At 38.9% G+C, this 15,372-nt stretch overlaps 1 protein-coding gene and 1 long non-coding RNA gene across 3 annotated transcripts in view; both read left to right on the forward strand.

Moving 5' to 3' along the window:
* LOC110058233 (ADP-ribosylation factor-related protein 1-like) overlaps window positions 1-11,843 on the forward strand; it is a 46,863-nt gene extending 35,020 nt beyond the window's left edge. The window contains exon 7 of one of the 2 annotated variants that reach the window (XM_020764833.2): window positions 11,588-11,843. In XM_020764833.2, the coding sequence (XP_020620492.2) occupies window positions 11,588-11,663 (76 nt within the window). In that variant the 3' untranslated portion in view covers window positions 11,664-11,843. Of the gene's footprint in view, window positions 1-10,069; window positions 10,486-11,587 lie in introns of those variants that run through there. The other variant, XM_089280598.1, reaches the window with a different exon arrangement.
* A 46-nt stretch (window positions 11,844-11,889) lies between these two features.
* On the forward strand, window positions 11,890-14,481 carry LOC149097166 (uncharacterized). The gene is made up of 2 exons (XR_016204408.1): window positions 11,890-12,176; window positions 12,678-14,481. It is a non-coding gene; the product is annotated as an uncharacterized LOC149097166 (long non-coding RNA).
* Window positions 14,482-15,372: the final 891 nt, after the last annotated feature.

Genomic DNA, 15,372 nt, shown 5'->3' on the forward strand with positions numbered 1-15,372 from the left:
ACAAATTTTGAGATCAAGGTCGGAAATGAACCGACAACTGTGTCCGTTTCAGTGAGTTCGCCCTTCCTTATCGTTTTGCATTCCGTGACACCTTTTTGCAAACTATATGAAGGAGTGTTGACACAGAGAAAATTACACCCAAATAAACTCTGTCTGATTTACAACGATATCTTCTGTTATGGCGGCGTCTTGAGAGCGGTTTAGGCCAGTAATTTTCGGCCATATTTTCAACACAGTCGACATTCTGACTTATAAAAACAAACTCGCCGGCTAAACTCGAACGCTGACAAAGCGGTCATTGGGAGTCGGAAGTTGACAGACTAACTGGCGCCCTTAGGAACAGCTGACATCCAAATCCGTGGCCAAGATTTGGACTAATATTTACTCTTATTGCCTTACACAGATCATCGGCAAGTTCCGGTTACATGAAAAGCTCTCACTAAACGGCAAATAAAATGACAGGTGGGGCGGACCTGTCGTTTAGATACCATTTAAGCTTTGTTCTTATTCAGCTTTTCTTCCTTGAAAAGTCAATGGAGTCAGTAAATAAGGGCTTCTTGTTTTCTCGTGCTTGTGACAGCTATGATGATATTCCACCTGACGTAAAGCGGAATGGGTGTTTCGGCACCTGACTGGCGCAGATAAAGATATTTGTAGGCTTAGCCAAAGAACTTTAAAACCTGTGTTCTCGCGGATGATATTTCCTGGTTTTCTCATGGTCTGTAAACTTTGACGGTGTCAGTTTTAGCTTTAACTTGAAATTAAAGTAGCAAGGTTCTGTTTCAATGTGTTTCTCTTATGATCAGGTTTCTGCAACACATAGTCGTAATAGTATATTCCATGCACAACACATGCCTATCCGTAAGTCAAAATATCAAGCTATAAATCAATTTTCTCTTAACCCAACAGGATAAAAGCTGTTCTCGGTGCTCTAGTTTTCATGTCCTAGGGTTTCTTTACTTACATCAAATAAAAATATCTAGTAGACCCTATTAAAACAGTCCCGGTCAAAGTCCCGGCCTTGATATTAAGAACTCAAACTTTTGCGATGAAGATGAATGGTACTCAGATATGTGGAGATAAATCATTTTTCCTTTAGGAATTCGCTTTCCTTACCATCCTCTGAACTTCCGAAGGGTCTAGTTTTACCGCTAAAGCTCATTTCCGTTTTCCAAGTATCCGTATACAAGAGGAGTAACGCCGCGCTCTGCCGATTTTTTTTTCCTCTTTAGTGACCAAAGGGCATGTGGATGTTCTCAGTCGGTGCTCTTAATGAAGAGTTTAAATCACATCTAGTTCTCATATTCCTAAATAAACAAAATTAAAGTATTTAGAAAGGAAACCACCTCAGCCTCAGTTGCTTTTCAGGCGGGTCCTTTATCCTGGTCGAATTGGAATTTGAAGATGTTGGGCTTTTTTTTTTTTCCTTCCTCTACAAGTTGTTATTTCAGACACATTACAGTGGTTATCAGGTGGCCGTTAAGTTAGACCTCTAGCAGCGCCTCTTTTTATTGTGACGCGAAAGCGGAATTGAAAGCGAGAGAGGAAAAAATATCAGCACAATCGCGCGCCCGCGTTATTTACTTTATTCTCGTGCTCTCTTTCGGGTCACACTCGAGGGACCAAGAAAAAGAAAGAGGCTTCTCACAGACTGCCGCAAAGATGCAGTGAAGCCGACGTTGTAGTTCGATTTCTTTGGCCAACGCAAAAAACTGTGTTAAGTTCGGTCGTGTACAAACACTTTCAATTCGATGAAAACACCAAAATGAAAGGTTTTTTAATAAAGTTGAACAACATCAAAGAGGTCATGATCAAAAATGGACAAGGATGGACTATGTTTGGCATGATCGAGAAAGATAGCTGACTTAAACTTGCAAATGATAACATTTTAGGTGCGCCAGCTCCTCCAGCTCAGTTGCAATGCGCTTGTTTTATAGTTTTGCGACCGTGCAGAAATCAAAGTTGATGCATTTTCACCCTCTCAATTTAATATGGATCCCTGAGTACAGTGCAAGGAGAGCAGGGGCTGGTCAGAATCTATGTTCATTCGAGAAATGAATTATTTTGGTGAAATATATCTCGAGAAAGCCTGATCCTCCTCGAATTGTCAAATTTAATTGTGATGCAACTCTGGTGTTTTCCATTGAAAGTGATGTTTGCACTATCGTAACCAAAATCAAGCATTGTTTTTGAGCAGGCTAGAGTGTTTGAGTAAGAAGAAAATATTTTGAGAAAAAGCTAAAACAGCTCTTAAATTCGAGCACCAAAAATGTTTTGCAAAGTTAGGATTCAGATAAGCATGTGATGATGGAACAGTTCAAACTGATGTGTTAGCCTACACAAATCAGATTTTGGTCTTTGGCTGAGACTTTTCTCGTTAAGTGTTCCTGACATTTGTAAGCCCAGTGCTGTTACGTAACGAGGAACGTGTTCTAACGCTCCTCCGATCCTCAGAGTACTCAAGTGGATGGAACCCCGTAAATTTATCGTTATAAACTCCAGCGTGATCACCTGTGAACGTAATAAAACGGTGCTTTTTCGGCGTCTGAAAGGATCCGAAAAGTCTTTTGCTCCTTCTGAAGGACCCTCGAGTGATCATGTGGTGAGAAGGACAAACTAAGATCTGATTAATAGCATCGCGAGCGTGTGTGTCCTGATCCATGCATGAGGGTTCTTAGGCATGCCACAAGCCTGCACTTCATACTAGAATTCACGTGTCTAAGCTCGAGAATTCAAGTGGTTGAGAGGGTTTACCTTAAAACAACACAACATGATGGCTTTATTGCAATGCTTTCACTAATAATTTTAGAGCTGGAAAGCACTAAGCTGTATTGAAGAACATTATTATGTTTCACGGGAAAGGATAAGTTACAGACTCGTGATTTTCAGAAGCGCGTGTGAGTAAGAGATTGTCCTTAGTGTGATGAATGAATTGAGTTTACATCATTGCCATGTTCTTTTGGCGACTTTTTCCGTGAAAATATATTTCCCTGAGTATTCTATATATAGTAGAGTAGAATGACATCTAAGTTCTATACTGGATGTACATCACAATTGTCTTCAAAATAAAGAGAATACAGTTTCCAAAAAATCACCGGTAAACTTGATTTTACACGTTTGCTATACTCAACAATCCACCTTACTCCGTAATATCTCCACTGAATCCCCCGTACTTTTTTTGTAGTTATGTTCTTTCTTTCGCAAAAAAGAAACACTTTCTAGAGGTTCCATGCTGGCCGTGGAATCGCGAAAATACCCCTTCATGAATCTACAATATCCCTTTGAATAACCAAACATGCTTTTACAAGAATCCATGACCTTGATTCACTTGCTTATTTGGTATAAGTTGGTTCCTATCAAGGAATCATTTGGCATTGCTGAGGCTATTATTCTGTTTACAAATGCGTCAATCTATCTTTGTCACTTATGCCAAATGAAAAACGACAGAAGTTCCGCTCAATGATTACGTGAAATTTAACATGAAAGACCGGCTTGGTAAAAACAAATTCTCTCCAAGAGATTCATACGAAGACCATTAAAAGTACGAATTAACAAAAGGGACGATTTTGTGTCATGATGCTTTGGAACAAAGGGGATCAATTATAAGTACATACGTGTTGGACAATCCTATCGGTGTTAACTAAACATTCTACCAGTAGAACTAGCTAACAAGCATAAGCAATGAACTGAGACGGAACACCACAACACTTGGACACAAAAGACGTTAAAACGGTCTTACACTCTCCTTCTCATTTATTTTCTCAAAATCTAAAAAATATATCGTCAATTTTGTTCCTAATCATATCTAATCGCAGTTTTTTGTTACATTTCGACGGCATATCGGGGCTAACAAAACTCGTGTCCTATCAGCTTAATGACTTGATATAGCAGAACTCAACGACAGTTAACAAAGATTCTAACTGATGGCTAACTACGAATTCGGGTCTAGTTATATCGAGAATTATAACAAGTAGAAACACCTCTCAGTGACAGTGCTTCTCTGCAGTTGGCTTCATTTGATCTTGATTGGCCGCATACAAGGGTTTATTCACATATGCATGGGTGTCCCTATATGATAGACTAAAGAGGAAGCTCCTAGCTTACGAACAGGGTACCTTGTTCATGCTGGAGGTGCATAAAAGGGCAAGGATTTCACGAGCTGTAGTATAGAAAAGGGTAGGGGAAACTGACGTTTAGGTAGTAAAACGTTCCTTTCAAAATATCTTGAACAAATACACCTAACGACTGAGTTAGCTATAAAGTACAGGGATATTTTCTATGGAAGGTATATAAAAAGATTACCTTTTCTGTCAAAAGTAGTCTAGAGAAGGGTAAAGGTTTGGATCTCGGAGAGAAGTCTTACCGCATAAAGCTTTGTTTGTTTGTTTGTTTGTTTGTTTGTTTGTTTGTTTTTCCCTGCGGTGTAAAACCTCCCTGCGCATGGAAAAGTATAGGAGATGCTTCGTATTTGAAATTATTTTTGGGCGCGAACGCCGCGACTAACGAAATTGGTTTGACTCTTGACTTGAGCAGTTTAGGGAAACACAATTACCCCAGAACATGAAAGCCGGGGTAACAATGTCAACCTCGCCGTTTACTGAAACGAAACCTTTTAGATGCAAACCTATATACTGAGTTGTCACGGCGTCGAACGCACTCATAACCAGTCTTGGATTACTACTAGTTCTATAGTTCATATAGTATGTAGTAAACACAAAGTTGAATTTCAAGGATAATATTTCCACTTTAGAGTTCACTAATAGGTCCTGGTGAATGCATTATAGACTGATTATACAACAATTAAAGTTTCCTTCTATAATTAGAATACTGTACCTGTAATTCCTGCTTAATTTGAGCGCCGACCACCAGTGAGCAAGCACTGTAATGATGTAGAAACTCACCAAGACGTTTGCCAGGAAATGAAGGCTCGTGTCTGACCAGCTAAGATAAATGTTTCTACGAAATTCAGTAGAAAAAGGATTTCCGGTGAACCATTTACCAGTAGGAAAGTCGGGGGCACAGTATATTGCTTTAAATAACTTTAAAAATAGACTTAAAAATAAACAGAAGTCATCAAGACGAACTTCCGTCAAGAGGATTGCTAACATAACTCAAACGAAAAGTATGTAGCAGTGAAGAAGGAAGATCGAGGAGAGAAATTATAAAAGAGAAATAATTATTATTGCCGTTCAACAATGTCAGGAATTACAGCCAACTACAGCCTGAAAAAAATGGTTTCACTTTTTAAATAACATGTTCTTTAATTACATTTCTCCTGAAAAACAAGTTGGGTAAACACTTACAATGCAAACACTTCCTGAAGTTATATCAGTGCCTCAGGGGTCGGCTCCGTATAAACTCATTAAATAAAAACGAATTTCCGCAGAAAGGAAATGAAGGAAAGACACGAGACAGTTGAAACGACGTCGTAAACAACTAAAAAAACAAGCCATACAGAAAACAGGTTTGTTTGCAGGCTTTTTTGAACGATAAACCCAGCGCGTGTTTGTTAGGGAAAAGACAGACCACCCGGGCAAGAGAGAAACCAAACACTGTTGGTAAGAGTCGTTCACTTCTGACAAAATTTCAACATTAAAAAGCCATAAAGCATGGTTTTTTCTTTTTGATTGTCTATTTTTTTTCCTGGGAACATTCTAATCTTACATTTTAAATTTCACAAGTCTCGATCGATCTAGGAAATGTTACGTAAATAAAGTAAGGACGCCATCTGGTAAAGCAGGATTGGAGTGTTATGGTTGAGTTTTAGGTTTCATAGAAACCTGTGATTTCTTTCGTATCGGTAAATTACAAGAAACCTTCCTGTTTTGCCCTCTCGCAGAAGACTCAACAACTACTACCGTTATCTTTAGACCAGACTGGGAGCTTTTCTTATTGCGAAATCAAACTAGAATAGACAGGCTTTGTCCTATGAGTTTGAGCAGTGATTATGCTGTGCAAGACATTATGCATGCATGTTATTCATTTGCCATTGTGAGTTGTTCAGCTTGTGCTGAATTTCACAAATTCAGATGCTGCGAAGGTCACTTGGTGCACGTCTAGGAGACAACGAATCATAACAAATAATAAAACGATGAGACAAAAAGAAATAAGCGCATCCTTGACTTCCTGATCTACATCATGTTGTTATACGTTAATCAAACTGTTTAGTGACGCTGCTCTCGACTTACAGTGTATTTTCATTCCTGTCAGCCACCTTCAGCTGTTTTCGCTCGTTAATAGTGAAGAACTCCAATAATACCATATTACATCTAACGCTATTCTAGCACCGAAATGAAACAATTTATACCATACTCACGCAGTTCAACTGTATAGGCTTGCTATGCATCGCCAACATTTCTTTGCTTCTATAACATAACTAGGACCCTCGACTAGACCAAACAGCACAAATTTATAGCAAGAACAAAATTATAACTGACAAACATTCGGCGCCAATGTCAGTAGAGTTTGGAGAGGTCTGGAGATTAAGGCAGTTCACAATAAGGAGGTCAGTCTTTTTCTGTCAGTAGCACTGGACCGCCGGATTGATCTAAATAATGGTAATCAAGAGAGAAAATGATCGAGTGCCCCAGTAGAAGTAGTTTTGTTGTGCGGGTCTGAAATAAAACAAGTAAAATAAGCTTACCTGGGCTAATGACCTCAGTGGTCTTTGTTGTCATTCCTAGTTCATTTTCATTGATCGCTAGTCTACCGGACAGCCAATAGAGATTCAGGGGAAGACATGTTCGTGATGTCCAAGATGTGAAAAATATCAAGAAAACTTTCTGAAACATGAACGTTATACAAACTGTTGTAGGCTCGCGCTGCGTATTGCTCAAGTTATTACTGTATAGAGAATGATTTCAGTCCCCTTTCTTGATTGTTCATTGTTCATCATTCATGGGAAGAATGCTTATCCCAGCTGACAAACTGCGGCTATCCTTAGAATTCACGTTACTTCATGTTCCGATTTTTTTCCGCGCCCTTTAATTGTTACAGATTTTACTAGCTTAAAGGAAGTGACTTGAAATCATGAAGTTTTTGTTTGTATGATACGAACAAAAAGATCATGATTTCAAGATACGAACGCTCGAGGACATGACGGAGCTAATCGTTGATCATCAGTGTACTTCAATCTTCTTGGTAATTGGTGAAACGAAGAGAAAGTTTGAAATCATAGGACTAGTGGGCTGTGGGCCGTTAACGTACACAGACGTCTTCCATCTTGCTTCCAACGGGGAAGAACGTAAGGCATGTATAAAATGAAGGAATTAATGAAAAAATCCTAATCATTGCATAGCTTTGGTGTCTCAGAGTTTGTTTTCACCCTGCCGGACCATGCCAGCTGTTCCGTTCGTAAGGGTTTTGTTTGCCATCGGAGTCAGTCTTCACCACTGATGTTGAAAGTCAGTGGAATGGCCGCCATCTTAGATTAACTCAGTGGTCGTTTCTTAGCCGGAGAGCTTTTAGTGAACAGTTTGGATTTTTGATATCAAGAAATGCTAGCACGAGTACATAAGCTAGGGTAAATGGAAGGAATCTTGGAACAAACCGTATGCATTTTTATTTACTAACTGCAGGGTTATTTTAAAACACAGTGTCTAAATGAGAAAGAAGGAGGAAACAATTTGAGTCCTCGAGCTACAAGTAGGGGTGGCGAATGGTCCTTCAAATCCATGGGTCTCGCAAACGTTTCGTTAAGTTTCTTGGGTCTCGTAGTCTTGATTTTTTCCCAAAGCTGTTTCGGAGTCTCCAGTTCTTGCAAGCTAGGCTAAGAAAGTCTCGAACGGTCTTGAAGTAACCATTTGTTTGTTTGCGTTTATAAATGACGTCTTACTCGTCTTAGAATATGAACGTCTCGAGCTCGCATTTAAAACACGTTGAGGTCTCGGTCCCGCAGTTGAAAAAGTCAAAATACCTCGGGCTTACAAAGGAAAACGCTAGTCTCGTCTTCTCGTAAGTTGCATTTACCATTCACCAGCCCTTACGGTGCAATACGGAATTTGAAGCTTCAGCCAGAATCTTCGAATTATTATCAGTGCTAAAAATGGCGAGGTGTTTAGGGACTGACACAATTTTTGCATCTCTTTCCAGCTCGTCACGATATTTTCTCTATTTTAATTATGTGGAATTGTAAGGATCTTGGAACTCAGAGACTCGGTCGTGCATTCTGATGATGACAAGCGGAAAAGTTCTTGCAATGGACGTGTCAGTTTGTTTCGGCTCTGAAATGTTTTATTGACCCATGGAACGAAACTGGTTGAAATTCTAAACAATGCAATGTCTTTTACTCCTCAGACAGCTACATTATTTTAAAGAGGCACATCTGAACTAATTGAGCAGATTATCTTGGCCAACCTTAATCATATAATCCTCGGTGTCTAAAATTTTGTGCACCTGAATCAGTTCAGCCGCGCTTCATTTTGGACCTGCATGATGTCCACAATATGACGCAGGCCTGTTGAAGATATTCTCTCTGTTCTATGATAAACCTGTGATTTTGAAAATTAGCCAAATTTGGTGAAATTCCTTTACACCCTAACTTATAACTGTGTGTTCTTTCAGCCGTACAAGTTCAAGGTATCAACTGATGGTTAATACCGAACTGCAAAACTGTAATGAAGAACTGTATCCAATCTATTTAATATGCTACTGATTTGAAGCTAAAAGGCTGGGATTTAGTTTGTTTGCCATTTATTCTTCAGTTATGCTAAGGCCCTCCATTTCCTAAATTAAACTGCCTAAATGGTTTCTTTCTCTATCGGATAGAAGACTAAAGTCTGTAAACAGATTGTCATGTACTTTTGTCGGTGCTTTGTAAATTAAGGTCTTCGAAAAGCGAGGCCATAATAATTTCATATATATCTCCTGTCAGTGCATTGTTCTAAATTTCCAAGGGGATTCTAAGGAGTTTGAAGTTACCTCGATGGAGCGATGTCAGTTCATTTCAGTCTATTATTTTTTAGTCAATAACTTTTAATTCAATTCTCAGGGACACGATCACGAAGAGATAACTTGATCATGAATTTCGGCCTGCATGCCGTAAGGAATTTTATGAATTTCATGAACTGCAAGTATTTATAATCTCTGAAATTCGTTTACTGTCCTTTGGATGCGATTAAGTTGTAATCTGAAAATACCTCAATAATCCAGAATTACTCTATTATCCTTTTATTACAGGAATTGTATTTCATTAAAGCGGTACAAATCATTCTGCGCTAGCACTAGCGGAATCTTATGACTGACAATTGTAAAATGAAGGGATGTATTCACTAACCTGAAATTGAGCGTCCTCAAAAGTTCTTGTCCTGAGTGCTGTTTATTTCAAAGATCATTTATATGATATTTACATAAGGAAAACCGAGTTGGACTTTGGGAAAATGTAACTCAAGAAAAGGCTATTATTTGGGGCGGTATTACTGTTTAGATGTCTAGTTTTTGACCACGGCAGTTTCACTTTGGATTAAATTTGAATTCTTTGCTGCTGACTGTGAATGTGGACGTTTTCTGGTTCGTCTACGTCGCAAAATCTGCGGAACGGTTTTAGAGAAGCTTTTAAAGTAAATCGACAGAACGGCCTAGAGACCGTATAAAGCCTTCGGTCCGATTTATTCTAGTCATAGTAATACTGTCTATCTACACATGCATGCATTACCAGCCGGCATCGGTGCGGGCCAATAATGCGATACGAGTGCATAGCCAAACTGATTGGTGGGGCATGGCGGCAGCACATTCTCTTGGTACTAAATCTAACGGATTATCCGTTACAATAATTATTTGTCAAGCCCGCAGCTTGTGAGCTTTCAATAGGGCTGTACCCATTTGAAAGGTTCTGTTTTTTTCTGTGGGGCATTAGGGGTTATCAAGTAGTACTTATATAAAGTGTATAAAAATAGACTGATTGAATCTGTTTTTTTCCAGAAGCGGACCATATGTTTTTTTCCTCTTTCTTTTTTATGTCTATTTTTTGGTACCGAATGGACAGTACGGGACGTGTTGTATAAGACAGCAGTGTTGCCCACTGCAGACACTCAAAACGTACGGCTTACGGGTTTTTTTTTTTACTGTTTAGGAATTTCAGCTCTCTTTCAAAGGAGAAATCAGGACAATGCGAGATGAATCTCTATTAAAACATCATTTAAGCCGAGATTTGCAACTTGGGAAAATCGAGTTTTTCCTAAGAAGATCTTAGAAGTCAATAAAGATGAAGAAAATGTAAAGCATTGCAAATTAGTATCCGCATGACTGTCATTCTAAACATTTGAAATATATAGTGTATCGCATCCCAGGTAGGAGAGTAAAACCTGAGTAATAAAAATACACGAGCTAAATTCAGGTATTGAAAGGGTGCATCTAATACCTTTGATGTGTCATCGAAGCTGTGAGATTCATTTCACAGATTTAACTTTTTGAAAGAAACTACCGAAACATTTCCTAATGGAGCCTAACGGATATCCCGAGCTATCGATATCGTCTTGAAATGGAATTACAGTTATATCAGTTCAAGGGAATATTTTCCGCGCAGGAAGCGGCGAAAGGCTTGGCTCCGCTGAGCCGGATATTGAGCAAGCGTCACCATAATTTTTTCCTTGATAACAAGAATGCTTCCGTCTAGGAAGTCACCAGTGAAGTGTCTAGTAAAAAGAGGATGAAATTACTGTTTACCTTAGTCTCATTTTTGAATAAAACCAATACAGTATAATATTTATTACACGTTGATATCCAAAGTACTGAACATCTCAGTCTATTCTATTACTATTACCATTAAGAGTTTCAAGAGACTGTAGGACACGGCATTTTAGGTAATTCGGTTTATTTTCGTCAACTACTGATGAGTTCTAAATTTATAACTGTCTGAGAAGCAGCCGTTTATAGGCAAAATTTCGGCCACATATCAAAGGGTCATCTTCATAAACCTGAAAACGTCGGGCCGAAGTTTTTTTAAGGTCGACCCAAATGCAATCTGTGTTACTACTCTTCTTCAGTTTTGCGCACCCATGCCAAGTTTTGGCGATTTTGTGTTTCATTCCCGATTGATCTTGACTGTCAGGGCCTATCAGTTTTTCTCTCCACCCTGCCTCTGCCTACTCCAGTCGCTGTCCTATATTTTTCTTTTTGTGTATTTTTACAACCCGCGTTTTAATCGCGTTTTAAAAACGATTTAAGACTAAATTTGCTGACTTATCTTACTGAAAAAACTAATAGTAGTAATGCTTCATATAGACTATAGTTTTGCTTCCTGCTGAAATTGGCCTGGTTACACTAATGTAGATACTTTAGCTTGCATGCAGCAACTCGACTTTTGCGATATAATAAAAATCCTATTTGCGAGAGATGCTAATTGAAGTTAACTGTCTTGCCAAAGAACACACCACCGATCAAAGACCCCGAAAATCTGAACATTTCACGTCATTTCGAGTACACATGGAAATTTATAACAGTCGGTCATTCGAGTCTGGGACAGATGTTAGACAGACAGGACGCCTGTGTACAGACTGAACATACAAATTGACGGTTTCACCAGTAATCTATACAGTAGCTTACTTAATCGTCTGTTTCAGTTTTATGACCCTGCAATTCTCTTTTTAAGGACTCTTCGATGTAACACAGTACATAGGGACAATGCTGACAGACGACTACAGCAGCAGGGATTAGCTTCGTTATAATTATCTGGAGAATCAGCGCAGCCGGGAGATGTGATATTCCACTTTAAAGAAGCAATTACAACGACCATATTTTCATACGTCTTCGTAATTAGCTTTCATCTAAGCTTCTCACACAAACAGTTTCAAATATGACGTATATTTATAGATTTGTTTTAGTATCAAAATGTACTGGAAGATACATATGTACGGAGGGGAGGAGAAGGGGAGGGGTTGGGGGAGGGTCGGGGTGGTTTGTAGGTTTTCAGTTTGAGTTTAGACCGGTTTAGAGTTTCAGATGAGTGTACGAATATCGTGTGATGTATGTGAACATAATTAAAAAGTTTAAACCGGAAATAATTAACATGTTTACCAGATATAGTCACGTAAAAAAAAATGCGGCACTAAACTGAGATATTAACAAGCTGTTTACAGCCTCTCTCTTCCATAGGCGGCGCGGATGATTGAGTGATTCAATGAACACCAGACGAAACAAGCTCCGGGGAAGATACTCCCTTATATGGGCTATATATATAGGTATGTGTCACCCCAAAGGGTATGGTATTTTACCCGTTCTTGTCGTAAATTATGGGTTATCGGTTTTGGTCTGAAGTAGGATATGGTTTTTGCACTCTAGTCTTCAGTTGAGTATTTTATTTTAGAAGGAGCTACATTTTCATCATTATCGATCAGCCCATGAACTAAAGTCCCTCACAACTAGGGAACTTGTTATCAGACAGGTTTGAAACAGGGTAAGAGTCAAGTCTCAATTAAAAAGAGGGTCGAATTTTTGGTCCGGTCATTAATAAGATAGGGAAAATCGCAGATTTGGTCTTAAATAGGGTAAGGGTTTTGGGAAGCGGGCTAAACACCCCCACCCAATTGTTTCTGGGATTCTCCTACCCCCTTCCACTGCCCTTTCCCGGAAGACAAGCACTTGCGATTCTGCCATCTGCGTAATAGCGAGGGGAAGAATTTTATATTGAATTCTTGCATGTTTTCCTTGCTGACTTCCCGCTTTTTACTTGTTTTGTTTAGACCTACATGATTCTTCCAAGATCGTCTACGAGAAAACAGAGTAAATGCTCTTCTTTGTGTCCAAAGAGGGCTGTTTGTGTGTGTCGAGGGTTGAGCACTTTAGAAAAGAGCTTTTTGACCTTTTTGTCACGTTAAAGATTCTAGCCGTTTCTTGGGTCAACTCTAGCGTTACTAGTGATATCATCACGGTCAATCTAAAACAAGAGATGTCTGTGAGAACAAGAAAGCAAGTAAAAAAGTAATTTAAAAAATGCTAATTAACGTATCACCTAACAATTAGTATGTCAATTGTTTGTTGTTTGTTTCTTTGTTTTTTTGTTTGTTTGTTTGGTCATCAATGGCAATACGTTTGACTATCAAAACGGCTCACTTTGGCTTATTAGTACTTTTCCCTGAAAGAGATATTAGACAGGTACAAAGAACTCATTGTCTTACTGCGTTTTTCTATAAAAGCTCCGTCTAAGTTATATTTCCGGAAATTCTATAGCTTTCTGAGGCAAATCCCACCAGACGTTTTAAGATCTTTGAAGTTTAATGATAGTAAACAGGATATTTATTTGCGCTATCAATGTTAATAGAACGTTTCTTGTTTCAGTCCTGAGTGCAGCTGAGGCTTAACCTCAGAAAAAAAGCCTGACTTTTATTACTATCTTATATTTCAAAAACACGGCAATATTGAGGGTGCGATAAAGCTGTCTCCTTACATCAAACTTGCTATATATAGAGAACTGATAACAGTTTTTTTTTTTTTTTTTTATCTCCTTGGCCATTAATCTTCCTTTCTTCGATTATATCTTCATGAAAGATATTTTGCTCGCCACTATTGAGCGATTCCTGGATTTCTTCCAGAAAACAAGAAACCTATCTGTCTGCATTGTACAACCCATTAACTGAGTGATGATCAGAGTACATCTTTTTCTTATCTTTTTTGGATAGATTGGAACTTGCTTAAACAGGTTCAACTCAGGCAGTTCAGTGTCTTTGTAGGAGATATATGTGTGTATATAAGTTTTCCGAGGGGAATAAAAACCCGTTGTGGACATTGCAGTTTACCAAGGGATAATCCATCAATGCAAATACACGCTGATTAAAACCTAAAACGTGTCAACAATTGCAGCGCCAAGGAGAGAGATAAATTCCAGATTGGTGCATAAAGACGATTTTTCTACTTTTTCTCCAAGACTCAGAGAAACGCGAATCAAGCTAGAACCGGTGCTGCGATCTTTGCGATTTGGCTTTCGCTTTGGCTTTGGCTTGGGCAATATATACCTTTTCCCCGAGTTTCATCGGAAATTTCAGTAAGTAACGTTCTAAGAAGCAAGGGTTACTCCTTCCCAGCACCTCGAGCAACTCTTGTCCCTTATTCGTGCTCTCCAAACCTTCTGCGTGCCTCATAACTCCGTAATCATGAGCTGGAAGCTTGAATCCATTGCTAAATATATAGTTACTTTTTACTAATTACGCCGCGGACTCTGACACCAATATATGGAAAATTGAAATAGACATAGGCACTTCTGTAGTGCATCTACATATCTCTGTATATCCCTCAAATCCGTTCAGTGAAATTCTATTTGAGAAATCTGTTGAATATCCCAAACTTAAAAGAAAACCAGGGATCAAATTCGTGAAAATCAGATCATTTCATTTCATGATTGCGCGTGTACCAATGGAAAGCGTACACGTAAATGTGTAAAGTAACCATAGGACTGCTTACGTAACAAAACATCAACACAGACTAGTGGAAATTGTAAGTAAAAAGCGCGTCTTGACATAAATGAGAGACAATAAAGTGTGTTTGCCACTCGCTCGTTTGTAGCGTTAACTGACTGATTTGCCTGAGGTTAGGGGCTGCTTGCGCGATGACAAAGTAAAAGTAAAATAATCGCGGGGAGAGGCTGAGGACTGTGTACGACATTGTCTACGATACATTTATAGAATATTGAAAACTTGAAAAGGCAACTTTCAGAGGCCAGTCAATAGTGTGCAAATTGCATTAAAAGCATCAATTAATAGCTTCAACTCGTTGATTCATTTTCTTTCTTCGGCTGGATGTCGGAGTAAAAGTTTTTATTTTCCAGTGACGACGCACGCAAGTCTAAACAAGCCTCTAAGTCCACTGGCGTGCGCGTGCAAGCCTAGCGCCTGACAGCTTTATTTAATCGGATTCTAGCAAGTAAGAGATTCTTTGCTCACACTTGAGTCTGGTTAAGACGCATTCAGTTCGCACAGAATTTAATTTCAGCGTAAGAAATAGGTCAGTAGAAATACTAGACAATTTATGTCACCAGAGTGTTGCATTTCTCTCACGGAAAAAGGCAAGAGCATTTTTCGGCGAAACCGAAGCCATGCTGTCGGACTCCTTTAAAAAGATTACTTTAATCGAATCTAACTAGCCGGTAATGTGTTTTCATAACGTTTACCAGTCTCAAAATTGAATAGAATTTGCGGCACATTCCAATTTATTAAGCCGATGTCACTAAAAGTTGTTAAGTAGGCTTATAATTCGAGAAAGCGGATTCATAACCGGGAAAATAACACGATTAGTGTTTTATGACGATAAAAAACTATACCGGTGGTATCGGTTTTTGCCGGCAGAAGAAAAAATCTCATTTGCCGTCAGAGTGTCGCGTATTTTAATTTGACTTCGCGGTGCTAACACTGGTCTTAATGTCTTGCTTAATTCCCCTGTGGTAGT

Source organism: Orbicella faveolata, unplaced genomic scaffold, assembly GCF_042242905.1.
Source record: "Orbicella faveolata isolate gen_17 unplaced genomic scaffold, um_ofav_v1 contig_47, whole genome shotgun sequence".
NCBI lineage: Eukaryota > Metazoa > Cnidaria > Anthozoa > Scleractinia > Merulinidae > Orbicella > Orbicella faveolata.